The sequence below is a fragment of the Anolis carolinensis genome, chromosome 2 (genome assembly GCF_035594765.1).
Source record: "Anolis carolinensis isolate JA03-04 chromosome 2, rAnoCar3.1.pri, whole genome shotgun sequence".
In the NCBI taxonomy this organism is placed as follows: Eukaryota; Metazoa; Chordata; class Lepidosauria; order Squamata; family Dactyloidae; genus Anolis; species Anolis carolinensis.
The window spans coordinates 134,115,345-134,132,730 of record NC_085842.1 but is presented as its reverse complement, the minus strand read 5'-3'; the positions used below and the strand labels follow the sequence as shown (position 1 = coordinate 134,132,730).

At 39.6% G+C, this 17,386-nt stretch overlaps 1 protein-coding gene across 1 annotated transcript; it reads right to left on the bottom strand.

Moving 5' to 3' along the window:
* Window positions 1-527: 527 nt before the first annotated feature.
* Window positions 528-12,601, bottom strand: otop3 (otopetrin 3). The gene is made up of 6 exons (XM_008104522.3): window positions 12,193-12,601; window positions 11,083-11,219; window positions 9,880-9,938; window positions 7,826-7,944; window positions 4,115-5,004; window positions 528-2,519 (listed from the first exon to the last, which is right to left on the bottom strand). The coding sequence occupies exons 1-6, from the start codon at window positions 12,599-12,601 to the stop codon at window positions 2,349-2,351; spliced, it is 1,785 nt and encodes a 594-aa protein (XP_008102729.1). The 3' UTR covers window positions 528-2,348.
* Between the last annotated feature and the right edge of the window lie 4,785 nt (window positions 12,602-17,386).

Sequence of the window (17,386 nt, the reverse complement as noted above, 5' to 3'; positions counted from 1 at the left end):
TGCAGAACAAGCAAACGTGCCAAGCATTGTAGAATTCAGAGGTGTTGACATTAATTCACAAGATGTTTTAATCAAAGAACATCTGTTTTCTATCTTTACAATTTGAATAGTGCACTCAAACTTAAACCTTAGAGATTGGTTAAGCTGCTACAATGAATATGTTTGAGCTTGGCTGTGAGACTACTCTCCTTGCAGGTACAATGTTCTTCATTGCAAAACCTCTTACCCTTTCTTTGATTTTTAATTTAAAAATCAAGTTCCTTCAATGGGATACTGCAATTCAACCCATGAGAAACAGGTTAATATATAACTTTAAAGAGTGCTAATTTATCCAACTCATATTTCTTCTGTCAGTTCCTGTTGACACAAGGCTGAGTAGAATTAATAGGGATGCAAAGTCCAAACTCATAAGACATTTTGTCTTTTGAATTTGAGAGATTTAGTTACAGTGCTGGTGCTGGACACTGGTTCCTGGAATTGGGAGCCTGGGTAAGCCTCTTGCCCCCCCCCCCCCATACCTGACTTTAGAGGAAAAAAGAGATAAGCGCTCTGAGAATACCAAGCCCAGACTTTAACCGAATAGAGCTAAGAAGTGATTTATGTAGCAGTAGAGCAATAAAACAAGAAGTGTTTACACTTCCATATATTAGCCTTCAGCGAGAGGAATTCAGATAGTGAAAAGAGTGAAATTGATTACGGAGCTTTTAATCCCTTTATTTAATCAATAACTTGGCTGAGTTAAGACCTACTGTAATTTCAAGTGGAAACTTTCCATTGTTTTTCTTGGTTTTGCTTTGTCCTGAACCCAGGGTGAAACAGTGACACCACCCCATAAAATAAAAACAGCTTACCAGCCATATTTTGTTGAGATACTTGGGAGTTTTCAAGGCTCACCATAGCTCTGTTCTGTGCTCAAATGCAGTATCCCGAATCTATATGTTCTTAGTTTTGTATGTGTTGCTAAACTGGTTTTGAGCAACGTAAAAACTGAATTATCCCACAGAAGTCCATTCTAACATGCGGTACACATTGCACAGTTACAAATTGAATATTTGGCACTTGTGAAAGAAGCAGCTATTAGTCTTCACAGTATTGAATATCTTGTGTGTATGAAGTGGTAACCATACAAGTTCAAAGCTAGTTCACTTAAAGGATATACCATGGCAGAATGGAAAAGAGAAAGGGATGACTATCATAGAATTAAACTTTCTTGATAATTACTAGTTTGCTTTGTGTCAGATATCTACTAAAGTGTCCTGAAGGATAAAATACTAGAGAGCCTTGTGGCTGGAGGACAGGTTATAACTATTCCAAATAAATAACAAAGTTTATCTAGAACTAGCATATCATATCACAGATATGTATTGCATGCTGATATTATTATTATTATTATTATTATTATCATCATCATCATCATCATCATCATCAACAACAACAACAACTTAATTTTTCTATCCATCTCCCAGCAGGGACTCGGTGCAGCTAACACAGGGCCAAGCCCAAAAACAAATAAAAGCACAGTAAAATACAGATAAAATACAGCATCAACAGTTGAATAAAACACATTTAACCACATGATACAATGCAATAACAATACAATCACTGTAAAAACCAATTTTAAAACACAGAATGATGACATAAAAGGACCACCATTTAGGAGAAGTGGAGTAAAATGGGAGGGCAGTCTAGGCAAAAGTGCAGCAATGTATATTGTAGTGCCAGATGAAGCGTAGAAGGACAAAGTGTTCAAACATTCTCAGGAAAATTGGATTGAGGTAGGACTTCAAGTTATTTCCAAGGGAGAGTAGAATAATGTGCGAAATATAATGAAATTGTTTAAATAGATATTTGATCATGGGGGTAGATTATTCAAAATGTACTGATGGCTTTTTAGTAACGGGAGAGTATTTGTCAGAATGTATGACAAATGTCCCTAATAAGAGCAGTCAATTTTTCAATCTTTATTTGATAGTTACATCCCAAATGATTGATATATTTGTGGTGATAGTTTTGCTAAAGAGGAAACATTGCTAGCTTTTTCCACGTTTTCCAAGCTTGATATTAGCACTATATGTCTAAGGTTAGTGATTGTTAAGCATCACTAATCATAATCGACGTGAAATGAGGCAGTCTATAACTTGCTGTGGATGTGTTTCCACTGGTGAGTGGTCCACTTACCAAGGAATTGATTGTTCCTCCCTTCTGCCACACTGTAATAAATTGTCCAAGACAATAGCTCTCCTTTATTCATATGTAACCTTTGCAATAGTGCAATGAAATCATTATTTCCATAATCTTTTCACTGCTGTTTTTATTCTGCTGACAGTATCAGAAGGTTTGGATTTGCTTCATGCAGATCGGTACACCTCCAGAAGGCCACCAACAGAATGCATTCTGTAAAACACACCCAAAGGAAGTCCAAAATTGATAATAGCAAACCAGGTGGAATAGCCATAAAATGATTGCTCTAATCCATTCTCAAATTCTGGATGTGCTCCAAATGATGGCATGATCCACAGCTGGAAAACAATGTGAAAAGAAAACGGGAATCAGAGGAAGATAATTTTAGCAGGGTTGGTATGCTGTGTCTGTGCTTACTACCGTGTTTCCCCGAAAATAAGACAGTGTCTTATATTATTTTTTACTCCCAAAAATGCTCTAGGTCTTATTTTCAGGGGATGTCTTATTTTTCCATGAAGAAGAATTCACATTTATTGTTGAACAAAAAAATGAACATTTATTCTATACTGTACAGTAGTTGTCATCACAAACCAACATAACTAAACCAGACAAACTGTGACTCCTGTCAAGAATTTCTTGTTACTACCATTATTTCGATATATAACTGATATGTACATTTACTAATCCTGCATGCTATGGTGTTTTATTTGGCGGGCGCCGGGCATGCTTCCAAACAAAAGCTTTCCTAGGTCTCACTTTCGGGGGAGGCCTTATATTTAGCAATTCAGCAAAACCTCTACTAGGTCTTATTTTTTGGGGATGTCTTATTTTCGGGGAAACAGGGTACTATTTGTATTATTTCATCTTAATGTAAGTCCTCCCCTCCTAGGTGCCCCATCAGGCTAAAAAACATTACAAATTTGGTTGTTTGTATCATACATTTTCTGCCGTCCTTACTGCTGCCAGTATCTCCAGGCATTCTATAGAATCTATCTCCACTTCCCATAAGTGTTCCCTCACTTATTACTGGGGTTAGGTTCCAGGGCCACCCGCAATAAGTGAAAATCAGCGAAGTAGGGATGCTATATTTATTTAAATATTTATACATTATTTTAGTAGTTATACACTATTTTAAGCCTTTATCAACCAATCGTGTGTTGATAAATCGCCTCCTCCTCCCCCCGTTGCCACTTGGGCTCCTTTTCTCTCCCTTCGGCTTCTCCTTCCTCCCTTCCTTAGGCTGTAAATTGTAATTTTTTATGATTTATAATAGTCTTTTAGAGTTTATTGAAAAACCGCGAAACAGCGAATCCGCAAAAAATGAACCGCGAAGTAGTGAGGGAACACTGTATTACAAGTTGAGCTAGCCTTATCTGGAAATCTGAAATCTGAAATACTTTATAATCTAAAATTGTCTACATTGGTAAGTAAGATAATGACACCTTTGCTTTCTGATGTTTCAATATAAACAAACCTTGTTTCATGCATAAAATTAATTAAAATATTTATAAAATTACCATCACATTATGTGTATAAAGTGTATATGAAACAAATTGATTTTGTGTTTAGACAAGGGACTAAACTCTCAGCTATCCCATTATATGTGTGTATGCAAATAAAATCTGAAAAAAAAAACCAAAATCCAAAGCACTCCTAAGTATTTGCATATGAGCTACTAATTCTGTATTCATATTTGTCCAGTATTGATGAAGATAATTGAAGGTTTGAGTGTTGTTATACTACAGTTATCGTCAGTTTGTCCTCTAGAGTAGGCATGGGCAAACTTCACCCCTCCAGGTGTTTTGGTCTTCAACTCCCACAATTCTTAACAGCAGGTAAGCTGGCTGGGATTTCTGGGAAATGAAGTCCAAAACATCTGGAGGGCTGAAGTTTGCCCATGCCTGCTTTAGAGCTACTGCAGTCAAGTACTTACTATGATGTTGCACATGATTAAGAAACTGGAGATTTCCTTCAGAGCTTTCCTTTTCCAGTTCAGGTGGCTGTATGTTTGGATATAAGTCTGTGAGACTCTCCGGATTCCGTGTCTTATCTCTAGATCTTCATGGTTCTCTTTTTCATCTTTCTCTTTCTCCTCGTTGGCTGTGGATGAGGCAGGTTCTTGAGGGTCTTTGGGTGGGCTCAGGGTTGAGGCAGAGCCTTGTATGGGATGGGCTGGACAGCTTTGACCTCCAATCACCTGCAGAGGCTGCCTGTGGAGCCCCTCAATAATGAAGATGTTCTGGGTGATGCACTGAATGATGATACTCACCGAATAGGTCACCATGATGCTGTTCAACAAACCCCTTGGATTGGTAGCAACAATGGCTACAATAGAAAAGTAACTGATGCCAATGTGGCCTAAGACTGTCCCCATAAGTAAGATCACATCAAGGTTTCGTGTTGGATTTTTCAGTGTGTCCAACTCCCTCTCTTCTAAGCCATGGATGGTGGTTCCAACTAAAGCCCCTACTGTCATCACAGGCAACAGACAAATGTAGTAGGAATAATAGAGTATGAATGCTTGTTGGCTAGGAGAGGAACCAGTGGCTTCGATCTGATATACCATGAAAGTACAGCTGCCAATGATGATTGCAGAGATGCCAAGCAGAGGCCCAAAAATAACCCCATTGACTTTGAACCTTGGCTTGACATGGGCAAAATGGTGCTGAGCCATGTGCCGACCCACATTCTTCCACATGACATAGAGCATGGAGCAGCAGATCAAGCAGTATTCAGTGTTAAAGGGGTAGAGCAAGATGTAGCCTTTCTGGAAGACCGTGCAGGCAGTTGAGTTTGAGCATTTGCAAGAAATTGTCCCATTGCCTGCATCAAGATGGGGGGAAATGGCAGGATAAAATAATAAGGCTTCAGAGTGGTTTCCAGCTGAAAGATTTCTTCAGAATCTACTGCCTAAAGTTCAGAGATACCACTGCTATCTATATATATATATATAAGTGTTCTGACCATTTCTGCCTTAAAGTAAATTGTGAAACTAAACACCCCAAACCCACAAAACTTGGCCACAAAGGACATGGTCATCCCCGCTGTGTTTAGACATCAAAACCAAAAAAATAAATAAAAAAAAAATCAAATCAAACTGGAAGTCACTCAGAACCCCCCAAAAACTAAAACTGCACTGTGCGCATGCGAGGAGTAGTCCCCACCCTTGGAAGACATGTATGAAAGGCAGCTGCATGCGAACATCCCAACTGCCGGGGCCGGCGGATAGCCCTAAACAACCACATCCGGCAAGTGAACGAGGCAGAGGAAAAAAAGGTGAAGTAAAGCTTTTTCCCTTTTCAAGTTTTTAAAAACTTATTTTCTTGGAATTCAGTCAGGGACTTTGCAAAAATGACAGTGTGAACGCAGGCGGGTGAAAGGAGGGAGAGTGAACAACAACTCCCACAATTCCTAACTGGCTATTTGGGACTATGGCAGTGGTAGTCCAAATGGGGGCCCATTTCATCAGAAAACTGCTTGATTGTGCTTAAAGAAATGGCCTCGCAGCCCTTCCGTGGGCGTCTGGTAAGCAAAAAGAGGCGTTTATGAAGTATGGCGGCGTGACTTTTCCTCAACCGGCTCTCCGGTCCCCTCTCCCTCCTCCTCCCAGCGTTCGCACCAAGGCCTTTTTGCAAAGTCCCCGACTGCATTCTAAGAAAACAAGTTTTTAAAAGCTGGAAAAGGGGAAAGCAACGCAGGCAGGAGAAGGGACGGAGGGCGAAACAGCCGGGAGGGAAAAAACCACACTGCCATTACTTCAGAAACACCTCAGTTTGCTTACCAGACGCCAACGGAAGAGTTGCGAGGCCATTTCTTTAAGCACAATCAAGCAGTTCTCTGACAAAATGGGCCTCCATTTGGACATCAACTCCCACAATCCCAAACTGGCTATTTGGGAATATGGGAGTTGCAGTACAAAACACCAAGACAGTACAGCAAGACTACCCAAGCCCCTACCATCTTAAAAACAACAAGGACAATAAATACTAAACAGGCAAACTACTTCCAACATTCTTAAAAGAGGGTAATTCAAAACCAGAGACACACAGGGCCAGCTAACACCTTCAAACACAAAAAACACCCACCCAGGAATCAGCCAGCCTATCACGCTAAAAGCCCATTAAATACTAATCAAGGTGACACATTGCAGTATGCATGTCTGGTTCCTACCAAGGGAAATCTTATGAAAAACAAAAACACCTCGCTGCAAATATTGCAACAATCTACAACCAGGACAGTGAAAACAAACCAACACTATGAACACAGGGGAAACAGGGCCAGCTAACACCATCCAACAAATGACAGCAAACGAAATAAAAAAGGACCCAGTATTAAAAACCAACCATTAAATAAACAACAACACTTTGAACACAGGGAAATTCCACTGAGGAAACAATCAGGAAAAAAATAACAAAACAATAACATGTATACCATCAGGACAAAAAATAAAAGGGGAACCATCTGAAAACAAGGGAATTCAAGAAAGGAAACAATGAGGGACAGCTAACACCTCCAAACAAAGAATTCCCCCAGGGAGGAAGCAGCCAGGCTTTCAGGCTGAAGGCCATTACATGCTACTCAGTGAGACTAATAACAGCATGCATACCTGCCGCACCGAAACAATTAAGTGTATTCCAGCTAACCAAACTAGGATACCCTTATGAATAAAACGGGCAGGCTTTGTGGCTGCAGGGCTATTCACTGATATTCCACCTGGTGAACAAATGAATCCAAAAAGCCACAGCAACCCGTGGCCGGGCACAGCTAGTGTCTATATAAGAGATTCCCTCTGTAGTTTCATCTTGGAAGGTGTGAAAATCTACTCTTACAATGGACCCTTTCACCCTACACAATTATAGTGCTATGATGCCATGGGTGCCTCACATGGACTCCTGGGTAGTGGGGGTTGGAGTTTGATAAGGCAGTAGACCTCTTGGATAATATGAAATACCATTCTCTTCCCTGTCATTCCCAGGAGTCCATAGGATGCCTCCACGGCAGGTCAAATGTATTTATAGTGCTGTAACTATTAGGTCTGGATGAACCCCATGATTCTTCCTGACTTTTGCTTTGGGTGTTTTGCAGTTTCATCTCTGCCTAAACACTGAAGGTAACAAGTTTGATTGTTTGATTACATTGTTTACAAACTGCTACAACGGAGGAAGTGGGGCAGATGTAGAGCCATTCTACCCCAATTAGATGCCATCTGCAAATGTGACAAGCATGCCCTCCATTCCATTATGCAAGTAATGCTTAAAAGAAAAGATTTCCCAATTTTTCTATGGACCAACCAGGGTACTATGCTGAACTCTCTCTCCCCACCGCCACTTCTACATATTAAGATATGGATCTGGAACCCTATCTGTTGACTTTCATCCCTTTTCATCATACAGGAAAAAAGGACTCTAAGAATTGGTTCATAAACATATGTATTGCTAAAGGAGGCAGGAGGGGGAGCAGAAAAACATCTTCAATCAACTCATCTATGGTTAGATTTTATAACCTAGATTAACACCTTGTTGTGAGTGATGCCTTCACAAAAACATGGTTTTCTATGTGGAAATATGTATAGTGTTTAAATGTTATCCATTTTACTTGTCTATTTGCCCACATTATTTTTTAGGAGATGAAGGATGATCCTTGCCTTCAGATTCTTGGGCGGTTTGGCTGAGTTCTGATTCAATTTCTCTGTGAACGGAATCGTTGGTCACCGCTAACAGCCACAGCAGAAGGTTAGTAGCCAAGGTTAACATTAGCCCACATCTGTTAAAAAGGAAACATTGCTGACATCTTTGTCAATTGCCATAGCAATTCTACAACTTTGTAGGTCTTTGGAAATGGTAGAAAGATATGAAATTCCCTCCTGTATAATAAAACTGTGTACTGGTATAATATGTGGGGCTATGCATAACCTTTTGTGATGGGTTTATGTGGTTTTATTGGTATGCAAGGCCTTGGGACCATAAAGTGAAAGGTTAGCTATAAATATGAAAGATAAAGGAAGAAATGATTATAACAGTTCTAGTTTAAAAATGAGCAGGGTAAACTTTTAAACTGGGAAATAGTGTGGGACATTAAATAGGATTTTGATTGTTCCTTGTATTTTGATGTGGTTTTCTCTGCTCCTCCATGAGATTTTAATATGATTGGTAACACTATTTGAATTCCAAGTATTTTGAATATACGTCAAATGTAATGTAAAGTTAAATTGGAATTATACTACCTCTAGAAGTGGAGATGTGATACTGTTTTCTGATTTTCCTTTATAATCAGGTCTATTCTTCTGAGTTAGTGAACTAGATGACATAGGCAGGATGTCAGATAAGTATAGGAATCTACTCCAGAAGGAACATATCAAGGTTACAAGAAGACTCTCAAAGGGGCTAACAACTTACAACATATTGAAAGGCGATTGACCAAGAAAGTAAAGAGTTTGGAAAGCCCTGGTATGGGTTGAGGTATGGTTGAGGAAACTAGCAGAGGTAGTATGACAGCATCTTCAAAGATCTGAAAGGCTGTCAAATAGAAAATGGAGCAAGTTTGTTTCTATTGCTCCAGGAGTAAGACCTCAAAGGACCAAGCCTACTCTGATCTCAGGATGATATAAGTATTTATAGAGAAGGCTCAATAACTTCCTTGATAGTTTTTATATGGATTTTTGGGACAAACAGCGTGTCCCAATCTTGTGAACCACCTCTTACTCTGTCCCAAGCTAAAATAAACCTTACCCTTGGCAAGATAGGGTTTCTATAATTGCATGTTTTCATATCTGTTCCAGAATCTCTGATAGGGAATGGATGCTGCTCATGTTACTTCTGGAGAGAAAGAAGGCTCCTTCCCTCTGCTTTCTTCTTCGTCTACCTCAGGGTACCTTCCTTTGCTTTCAGAAAGGAAGTAGTGTTAACAGGTGGACTTGGGGATTCAGACTCCTCAAAGCTGTATAAAGGGTAGCTTAGATTTTGTGGAAAGTCTTAGTAAATTTCATGATAATCATAGCAATCTGTATGCATTTCTACTGTTACTGTTACTATTACAAACACATAGGTCTCTCCAGGAAGGCTGTCCTGTGAACATGGGCTTATCTGATCCCCTTCTCCTGGAAACTTATGAATAACCATCACAACAGAGCTTCTTCCAAGGTGGCTCCCCAGAGAGACCTGCCTGACTTCCAGCGTTTCATGCTTTCAGGAGACCACTCTTATGTTTAGGATGGGTTAGGTTCTGATCAGCTACTGCATATGTATAAGGTACTTTACAGTTTCATATTGGTCTTCAGTTATTATTTTAGTATTGTTTTACACAATTATAAGCATTAGGTATTTGTAATTTATATTTGCATTAATGTTGCTGCCACTCACTGTACTCAGTGAATATTTCTAAGAGCTATAGTTCAAAGAATTAACCTTTGCATGCTTTGGGTAGAAGGGCAGTAGAAATGTATTCTATGTAAAAACCAATAGAGAATGTTGGAAACTGGTGTGTGTGTGTGCATGTGTCTGTCCAAATTTATTCATACATTGATGTAACCCAAGCTGAGCAACATAAAGACTTTATTCTGCCAGTTTCTCAGGTTATATTCATCCACTTAAATAAATACAGGCAAAACATGTGCTATGAAGAGTGAAGAGTAACCAACAATTCTCATTGCATTGTTAATGGTAAGTGTCGATTTTGATGCGGCTTTTCTTGTTGTCCTACCTGGTGAGGTTGTGGTGAACTTGAGTGCAGTCCTTTGCATGACACCAAATAAAGTAAGTCTGAAATCAATGTAAAGGGTAGAATTAATGTGGATATCCCAGATTCTTTGAGCCGGTTCTGTGCTTAGATACAAATAACTGAATACAAAATACAGTGAGCTCTTAGTATTCACTAAGGTTTATGTCCAGCATCCCCTGTGGTTATCAAGTCCTATTATATACAGTGGTGGAGTAAAATAGCATTCCTCATACAAAAAAGCAAAATCATAGTTTGCTTTTTGGATATATCTTTTTTGGTTGGGGAGATATTCTGAAGCTATGAATAGTTGCCTCCATGGAGGCAGAATCCATGAATAAGGAGGGTCAACACTGGATACAGCCAAACAACAATTTTGAGTGTTGCATATACTGTATGTATAGAAGCAATAATTTTGCTCTCTCTCCATACGCTATTTTGCCTGGGGAGCTTGGATCCACTATGTTGTCTTCCGTCTTCTCATTCCCTGCTCCAAAGCCTATGCCTACTGATCAGCACACTTAGGAGTCTTCCTCATGCCAGCAAGCAGTAAGTAAAAAGAGGAAGGAAGAACTATGAGAAAAAACGAGGCTGTTTTTTTCTCCTGCAAAGGCCATTTTAAGTGGGAGCCTGGAAGTCCTGCCAAACAATTTCCATTACTCAAAATCAGAGAAGCCTGAATCCTATTGTTTGCTCAAAACAGGCATAGCTCCTTTGGATCAGTTGAATTCCCTGTGGGTTGACTTATTGTACAACAATGAGTTTTCATACTACATACTTTTAGTGGTTCAATTTCAGTTTATCTGCCATGATTCCATGGAGTACTTCAAATTCCCAGCCAGTGAGTTCTTCCAGGGCTTTCTGACTAAACTACAAGCCCTAGAGTTTCATAGGATGCAGCCATGGCAGTTAGTGGAATCATAGTGCTATAACTGCACAGTGTGAAAGTGGAGTCAGTGGATGTTCTCAAGTTGGAATTAGTTCAGATCAGAGTCCTGATCTGAACTAGTCCTGGCAGTGGCTCATGTAAAGACTAAACAAATTATTATAGCATGAGGCTGTGGATATAGTTACACATTGATCTTTGAACTACTGTTTTGTTTGTTGGAGATACCCTATCTCTGATCTTTTCCCTTTTAACATGTGGTAGATAAAAATTGGCCTGAAGCAAAAAGCAAGACCTAATACCTGAATGCAGATGAATAGAATTTCTATGGACGGGAACACAAGTGAGACCTGGGATTTGCAGCGAATGTGAATAATATCATACCCAATCCGGAACATGTTCAGGAGTACGCTGCAAGCTCCAAACAAGACTAGAGATCCTGTAGAAATGAATACATTGATCAGCCATATTTTGATAAAAGTAAGCTAGTAGCATTGCCTTTTTAACATGGCAACTTAGAAAACTCAGCACAGACCCAACAGGAAATTGCACCCAATGGAACAGTGATTGTTTTCAGAATCTATTGCATTTGTTAAATTGTGGCTGGTTTGTGTCCTATGTATCAATCTTTATTAGCCTTCTAATTATCAAATATCCATTGTTCCTCAACTGATCAGCTTGGCCTGCAGTTAAAAATTTATCTTAAACTAGATGAAAAACAATTCTTTGAGAGGCACAGGAAGGAGAAATAGAAGATTGTTATTTGTTTTGGTGTCTGTTTTTAAAATATAGAGGAATGGAGGTGGAGGTCATCTGTATTTATACAGATGAGAATGGAGGTGGAGGTCATCTGTATTTATACTTTAATGCACCATATTGCTACAGGGGAAATGAGTATGGGAGAGTTGACTACCCTTTTCTCAAAGTGGGATTTCCTTGCCTTTTCGAAGCTGTATTACACAAATTCAATAGGTGCATATTTTTCTAACTGGGGGAAGCACTGATAGGTGTTAAAGCATCATCCTATACATTTCTGTATATTGTACAGTTTTTAAACATGGGTTCAAATGGCAGGAAATGAGATTCCACTTAACTATTTAAAACTGCTTTTTGACCATTAAAGCTGTTCATCAGTGAAATATGTTTCCATGGATTGTGGTGGATTGTCTTTTTGGGTTTTTTTGAAGTTTTAAAATAGAGGATCAATTGCCATTGAGAGTGCTTGAGAGTGCTTTGACTGTGTGGAGCATGGCAGGGAGTTGGACTAGGTGGCCCCTATGATCACTTCCCACTTTGTGATTCTGTGATTCGTGTTTTGAACACCCAACCTAATTCTGAAAGGATTCTCTTTGGATGTGGTCTGTTTTGTGCATGCAGAAATTATCTTGTTGCAAAGAAGATGCAATCCTTACCTTTAACCCAGATTGGCCCTGCATGAGGATCTTGATGCAAGACTGCATAGGCCTTCTGCCTAGTGAAAAGCAAATAGTATGCTATCCAAATTAGAGTCAAAATTTTGAGAATGGACAGGAAAATCCAAACATCATCCACTGTTATGGCTACATGGTTAAAAATCATGCTACAGATGAAAGCACTGCCTAAAAACACCACATTCATGGCCATTAGTCCCGAGAAAAGCTGCCCTGCTTTCTGGGCTTGTTTGTCCCGGCGCAGGAGGGAAGAGCAGTGCCTCTGGAGCCATGATTTGTCTTGGCGACTCTTCTGGTTCTGCAGTTGGCGAGGGTTTGACTCATCTCTTCTTCCCATTTCAACCTCTTCCTGGGCCCAGTGTCTCTGCCCAGTTCCTCCTTTACTTTCCATGGCACTTTTACTTTCCAGGGGAACTTTGCTGACTGTTAAGAAGGAGCGTTAGCTTCTAGTCTGCCTGTCACAGAAACAAAATCCACATATTGTAAGCTAAGGGTTGGCAATTTGTGAGCCTATTGAATGGCAACTCCCAGGATTCCTAAACATTGGCTAGGCATGCTGGGAGTTGCAGTCCTATAATCTCTCTGAGGGGAGCACATGATGCCCACCCCTTATAAGTTGCTATCTATTTGATTTAATCATCCATTGCAGGAGGAGCAGGAGGGAGCTCAGCGTGGGGCAGGAGGAGCTCAGCCTTCCCACTCACCCCTCCGAAATGGTCAGGCAAAACTGGACCATCAAGATGGATGTAGCTGAACCTCTTCAAGAATTATCAGTTGGAAGTATACTTGTTTCAAAATGGTCATTATTTTGTTATTCCTTTCATGGTACTAAGAATTTTTTACTATATTAATTGAATGATGCGGATTGTGGTGATGATGGTGGTGATGATGAAGCTGATTATTTTAATGCAAGTTATTTGGCATGTTCATTGTTTTGTAAAATATACCAACAGTCCGTCAATGTTAATAATCTGCCGGTCAATATTGAGGCCCAACTTCCCTGATGATGCAGTAGGTTAAACCACTGAGCTGCTGAACTTGTTGACCGAAAGGTTGGTAGTGTGAATCCGGGAGCAGGATGAGCTCCCGCTGTTAGCCCCAGCTTCTGCTAACCTACCAGTTTGAAAACATGCAAATGTGAGTAGATCAATAGGTACTGATCAATAGGTAATGGTGCTCCATGCAGTCATGCCAGCCACATGACCTTGAGTCTACGGACAACACTGGCTCTTTGGCTTAGAAATGGAAATGAGCATCAACCCCTAGAATTGGACATGACCAGACTTAATGTCAGGGGAAAACTTTTACTTTTCCTACTCCCCGAAACACTTGTGTCCCTAATGCTTTTGCCTTCAAATGGAAATGTAAGGTACTAATGGGAAACATTAAGATCCCTCATACATTGCTCTCTGGTGCCATGGAGGTTAAACACAATGGTAGCAGGTGCTCCCCAGGATTTTCAGAAGAGATCTTTCTTATTTATTCAGGAATAAATGGGATCCTTTGCATATAAAGCACATAGTCTGCTATCTCTGAGATTAGGATCGAACATTAACTGTGTATCGTTCACTTCCTCATTTTCCATATTCTACTATGGTCATAAGAAGAAACAAGGTGCCGTAGACGTCTCCATAGCTTTCTTTTCACTTCTTGAGTAACACAGGAGGTGGGCTCTCCTGATAGTATATGCAGCTTTAAGTCAAATTTGCTAACTATTTTTGTGAAGTATTTTGATTATTGTTGTTTGTTGTGTGTGTTCAAGTTGCTTCTGAGTCATGGCTACCCTAATGTGTACCTGTGATGGGTTTTGATGAGGCTATGAGGGCATTCATTGCTCAGGATCATCAAGTGGGTTTTCATGGCGAAGTGAGGATTCAAACCCTGTTCTCCAGCGTTGGAAACCAATGTTCAAACCACAACACTCTGTTGGCTCTATAAAGTATTTTATTTCCACTCTTCAAAACCATATCTACATAATAATTTCCAAAATGAATAAACAATTAACATTTAAATAGAAAAAACCCCAAAGCCAAAATAAGGAACAGACTACAAAATTATAAAATGACACTGCTGTTCAGTTTATGTCTCAATCCCACATTTTATCTACTATTACATAGCTAAATACCCTAGCTCTTAGATTTCAAGATGGGGTTGTGCCTTTATAAACATATCCTGAATAATGTTATAATTATGTTTGTGAACAATGAAACTATTGGCAAATGAAAATAAATAAACAGTGGAGGATTTGGGAATGAGCTAGCATAACACTTGAATAGAGCATTAAGATAATTAAATTGTGAACTCACAAAGCTGGAGGCGGTATTTTTTAATTTACTGTAGGAAAAGGAAGCTCTATTACTGCTTCTGGAAATAATATTCTAGCAATAATATTTACTTGGCACAACAATGTTCTTTTAGACAACATTTCTTGAAATACACAGAATGTATTTCTTTTTTAAAAAACATGATTTTAGTCTAATACTACTGTGTAGCCACCTTCCTCTATTTCTTGGAAACCAGTGACTTGGTCTTGACAGCATATTTTGGCTTAATAAAATTTTAACGTTCAAAGCATTTCTAGCCTTGCCCCTTTTCCCCAAATAACAAAATTAATGATGTTAAATATTCAGAGCCACAATGATATTTTTAATGCTATGTATATGGCTTTGTAACAAGCATGAGTATGATTGGAAGGGTGGTTAATACAGACAGTGATAGAGCAAATACCAATGATATTTATGTAGGATTCATAAACTGCATCTCATGGAATCCTGGATCTGTAGTTTTGACAGAGAGGCTTGGTGAGTTCTCTGGCTGAGAATTGTAATGCTCCTCCCTAAACAATAAATAACAGGATTATATAGGGGAGAACCAGTACCATTAAAGTGGAATCCAAGCGCTACAAATATGCAGTCCCTAGGCAACTTATCTCTAGTTTTCCATTTATTCCCTTTGGAAAAAGCACTTTAAAACAAATAACTGAAAATGGTGGTGATGCCACTGAAGTAAGCTACTTATATCAGAGCACAAGCAATTGTGGATCTCAAGCCACTTGCGAAATGAAAACCTAATATTAATAACAATATTTTATTTGTACCCCGCCCTATCTCCCCAAGGGGACTCAGGGCAGTTTCCAACAAAAGTAACAAGATTGCAAACATTCAATGCTTTTTAGAAAAGACTTAAAAACATGGCTATGTGCTCAGGCTTTTAACGAATAAACGACAAAGACGACCTAGACTGATGTATGGATAAAGCACGAGGATATTGGATGAATGGATTTTAACCATATGTTTTATATTTTATACTGTATTTAACTATTTGTAATAGATTTTATATGCTGTTCGTTTTAATGATGTGTCGGCATTGAATTGTTGCCAATTGTACGCCGCCCTGAGTCCATTCGGGTGAGATAGGCGGGATAGAAATATTGCAAATAAATAAATAAATAAATAAAAACAATGCCAAGAACAAACAATGATAAATCAAATCAAAACAGTGGATAAAACAATCTCAAAATAAACTTAGGTAAAGGTAAAGGTTTCCCCCTGACATTAAGTCTAGTCGTGTCCGACTCTGGGGGTTGGTGCTCATCTCCATTTCTAAGCCGAAGGTCATGTAGCTGGCATGACTGCATGGAGTGTCGTTACCTTCCTGTCAGAACGGTACTTATTGATCTACTCACATTTGCATGTTTTTCAACTGCTAGGTTGGCAGAAGCTGGGGCTAACAGCGGGAGCTCACCCTGCTTCCTGGATTCAAATCGCTGACCTTTGGTCTGCAAGTTCAGTAGTTTAACTCGGTGCGCCACTAGCACAATTATAAATAAACTTATAAAACTAAATAAAAGTATTACATAATTAAACTTAAATAAATATAATATGACCCATCACACAATAATTTCAACAGGCTGAAGTAGTGTCCAATATCTATCTAGGCGAGGATATGTATAAAGGCGTACTAGTCTTCCTCCTCGCCATATGCTCAGGTGCATAAATGAGTTTTTAAAAGGAGAGGCAAATGGGGGCTGTTTTTATTTTTTTAGGGAGGGAGTTCCAGAGGAGGGAGGAGACCACAGAGAAGGCTTCCTCTCTCGTTCCCACCAACTGTGCTTGGGAGGAGAGGAGGGCCTTGCCTGTCGACCGCAGTGCTCAAGCTGGTTTGTATACGGAGATGCGGTTTTTCAAATAGTCTGGGCCTGAACCAGGTAATATCCTATAAATATAAACCTCTAACCCAGTGGTTCTCAACCTGTGGATCCACAGATTTTTTGGCCTACAACTCCCAGAAATCCCAGCCAGTTTACCAGCTGTTAGGATTTCTGGGAGTTGAAGGCCAAAACATCTGAGGACCCACAGGTTGAGAACCACTGCTATAACCTATAAATAATATTCGCAGGTTGGCCCTAAGCTGTCTGAGAGGATGGCCCTCCTTCTCATGGAAGTAGAAAACTTTACACTTGCAAGTGTCAAAGAGATACAATTTTTCTCTATCCAGCTCATGTTTTAAGAAAATATAGTGAAAGAACTGATTTAGACATCCTTTTTCATTGGGCCTCTGATGCATAGTCTTGGATCTTTGGCTGAGTTTGGTCTGGGATTTACATAACTTATAAACCAGGTTATTTGTACCTCATTGCACAGCTAGGCATCAGCTTTGGGAGTTCAGCATATAAAAATGATGAATCTGTTAAGTAAAGGCAGCCACCATGGAGTTTAATGGAGCCACTAACAAATGATGTTTCAGTGAAGCTACTTGAAGCCTGACCTTGAAGCTGCAAGGCCATTCAGTGCTAATCAAGCTGGCCAATTGTAACATTCACACCTGCCTCAAACAGACAAGAGTTTGTTCTCCCACCCTGAACATTCCATAGATATATAAACCCCACTTGTCTAGTTTCCAACATACCTCACAGCCTCTGAGGATGTCCACCATAGATGCAGGAGAAACGTCAGGAAGGAATATTTCTGAAGCACGGCCATACAGCCCGGAAAGCTCACAGCAACCCAGTGAAGCTACTATTTCCACAGGTGCTTAGGTAAATGCACCCATACAGCTATGGTGGCTTTTAAACCCATCCTACAACCTCAGGCTAAATGATCCAGTTCATTGGGTTGTGTCCCTAGTGTTAACAGTAACCACATATTTAGGGCTGACACAATCTCTTAATTTGTCA

Coding starts and splice junctions, on each gene's coding strand:
- otop3 (XM_008104522.3), bottom strand. CDS start 12,601: ATGGAAAGTAAAGGAGGAACTGGGCAGAGACACTGGGCCCAGGAAGAG. Junction 9,939..11,082: donor TTCTATTCATCTGCATTCAG/GTATTAGGTCTT, acceptor CATTGATTTCAG/ACTTACTTTATTTGGTGTCA. Junction 7,945..9,879: donor GTTCACCACAACCTCACCAG/GTAGGACAACAA, acceptor CCTTTTTAACAG/ATGTGGGCTAATGTTAACCT.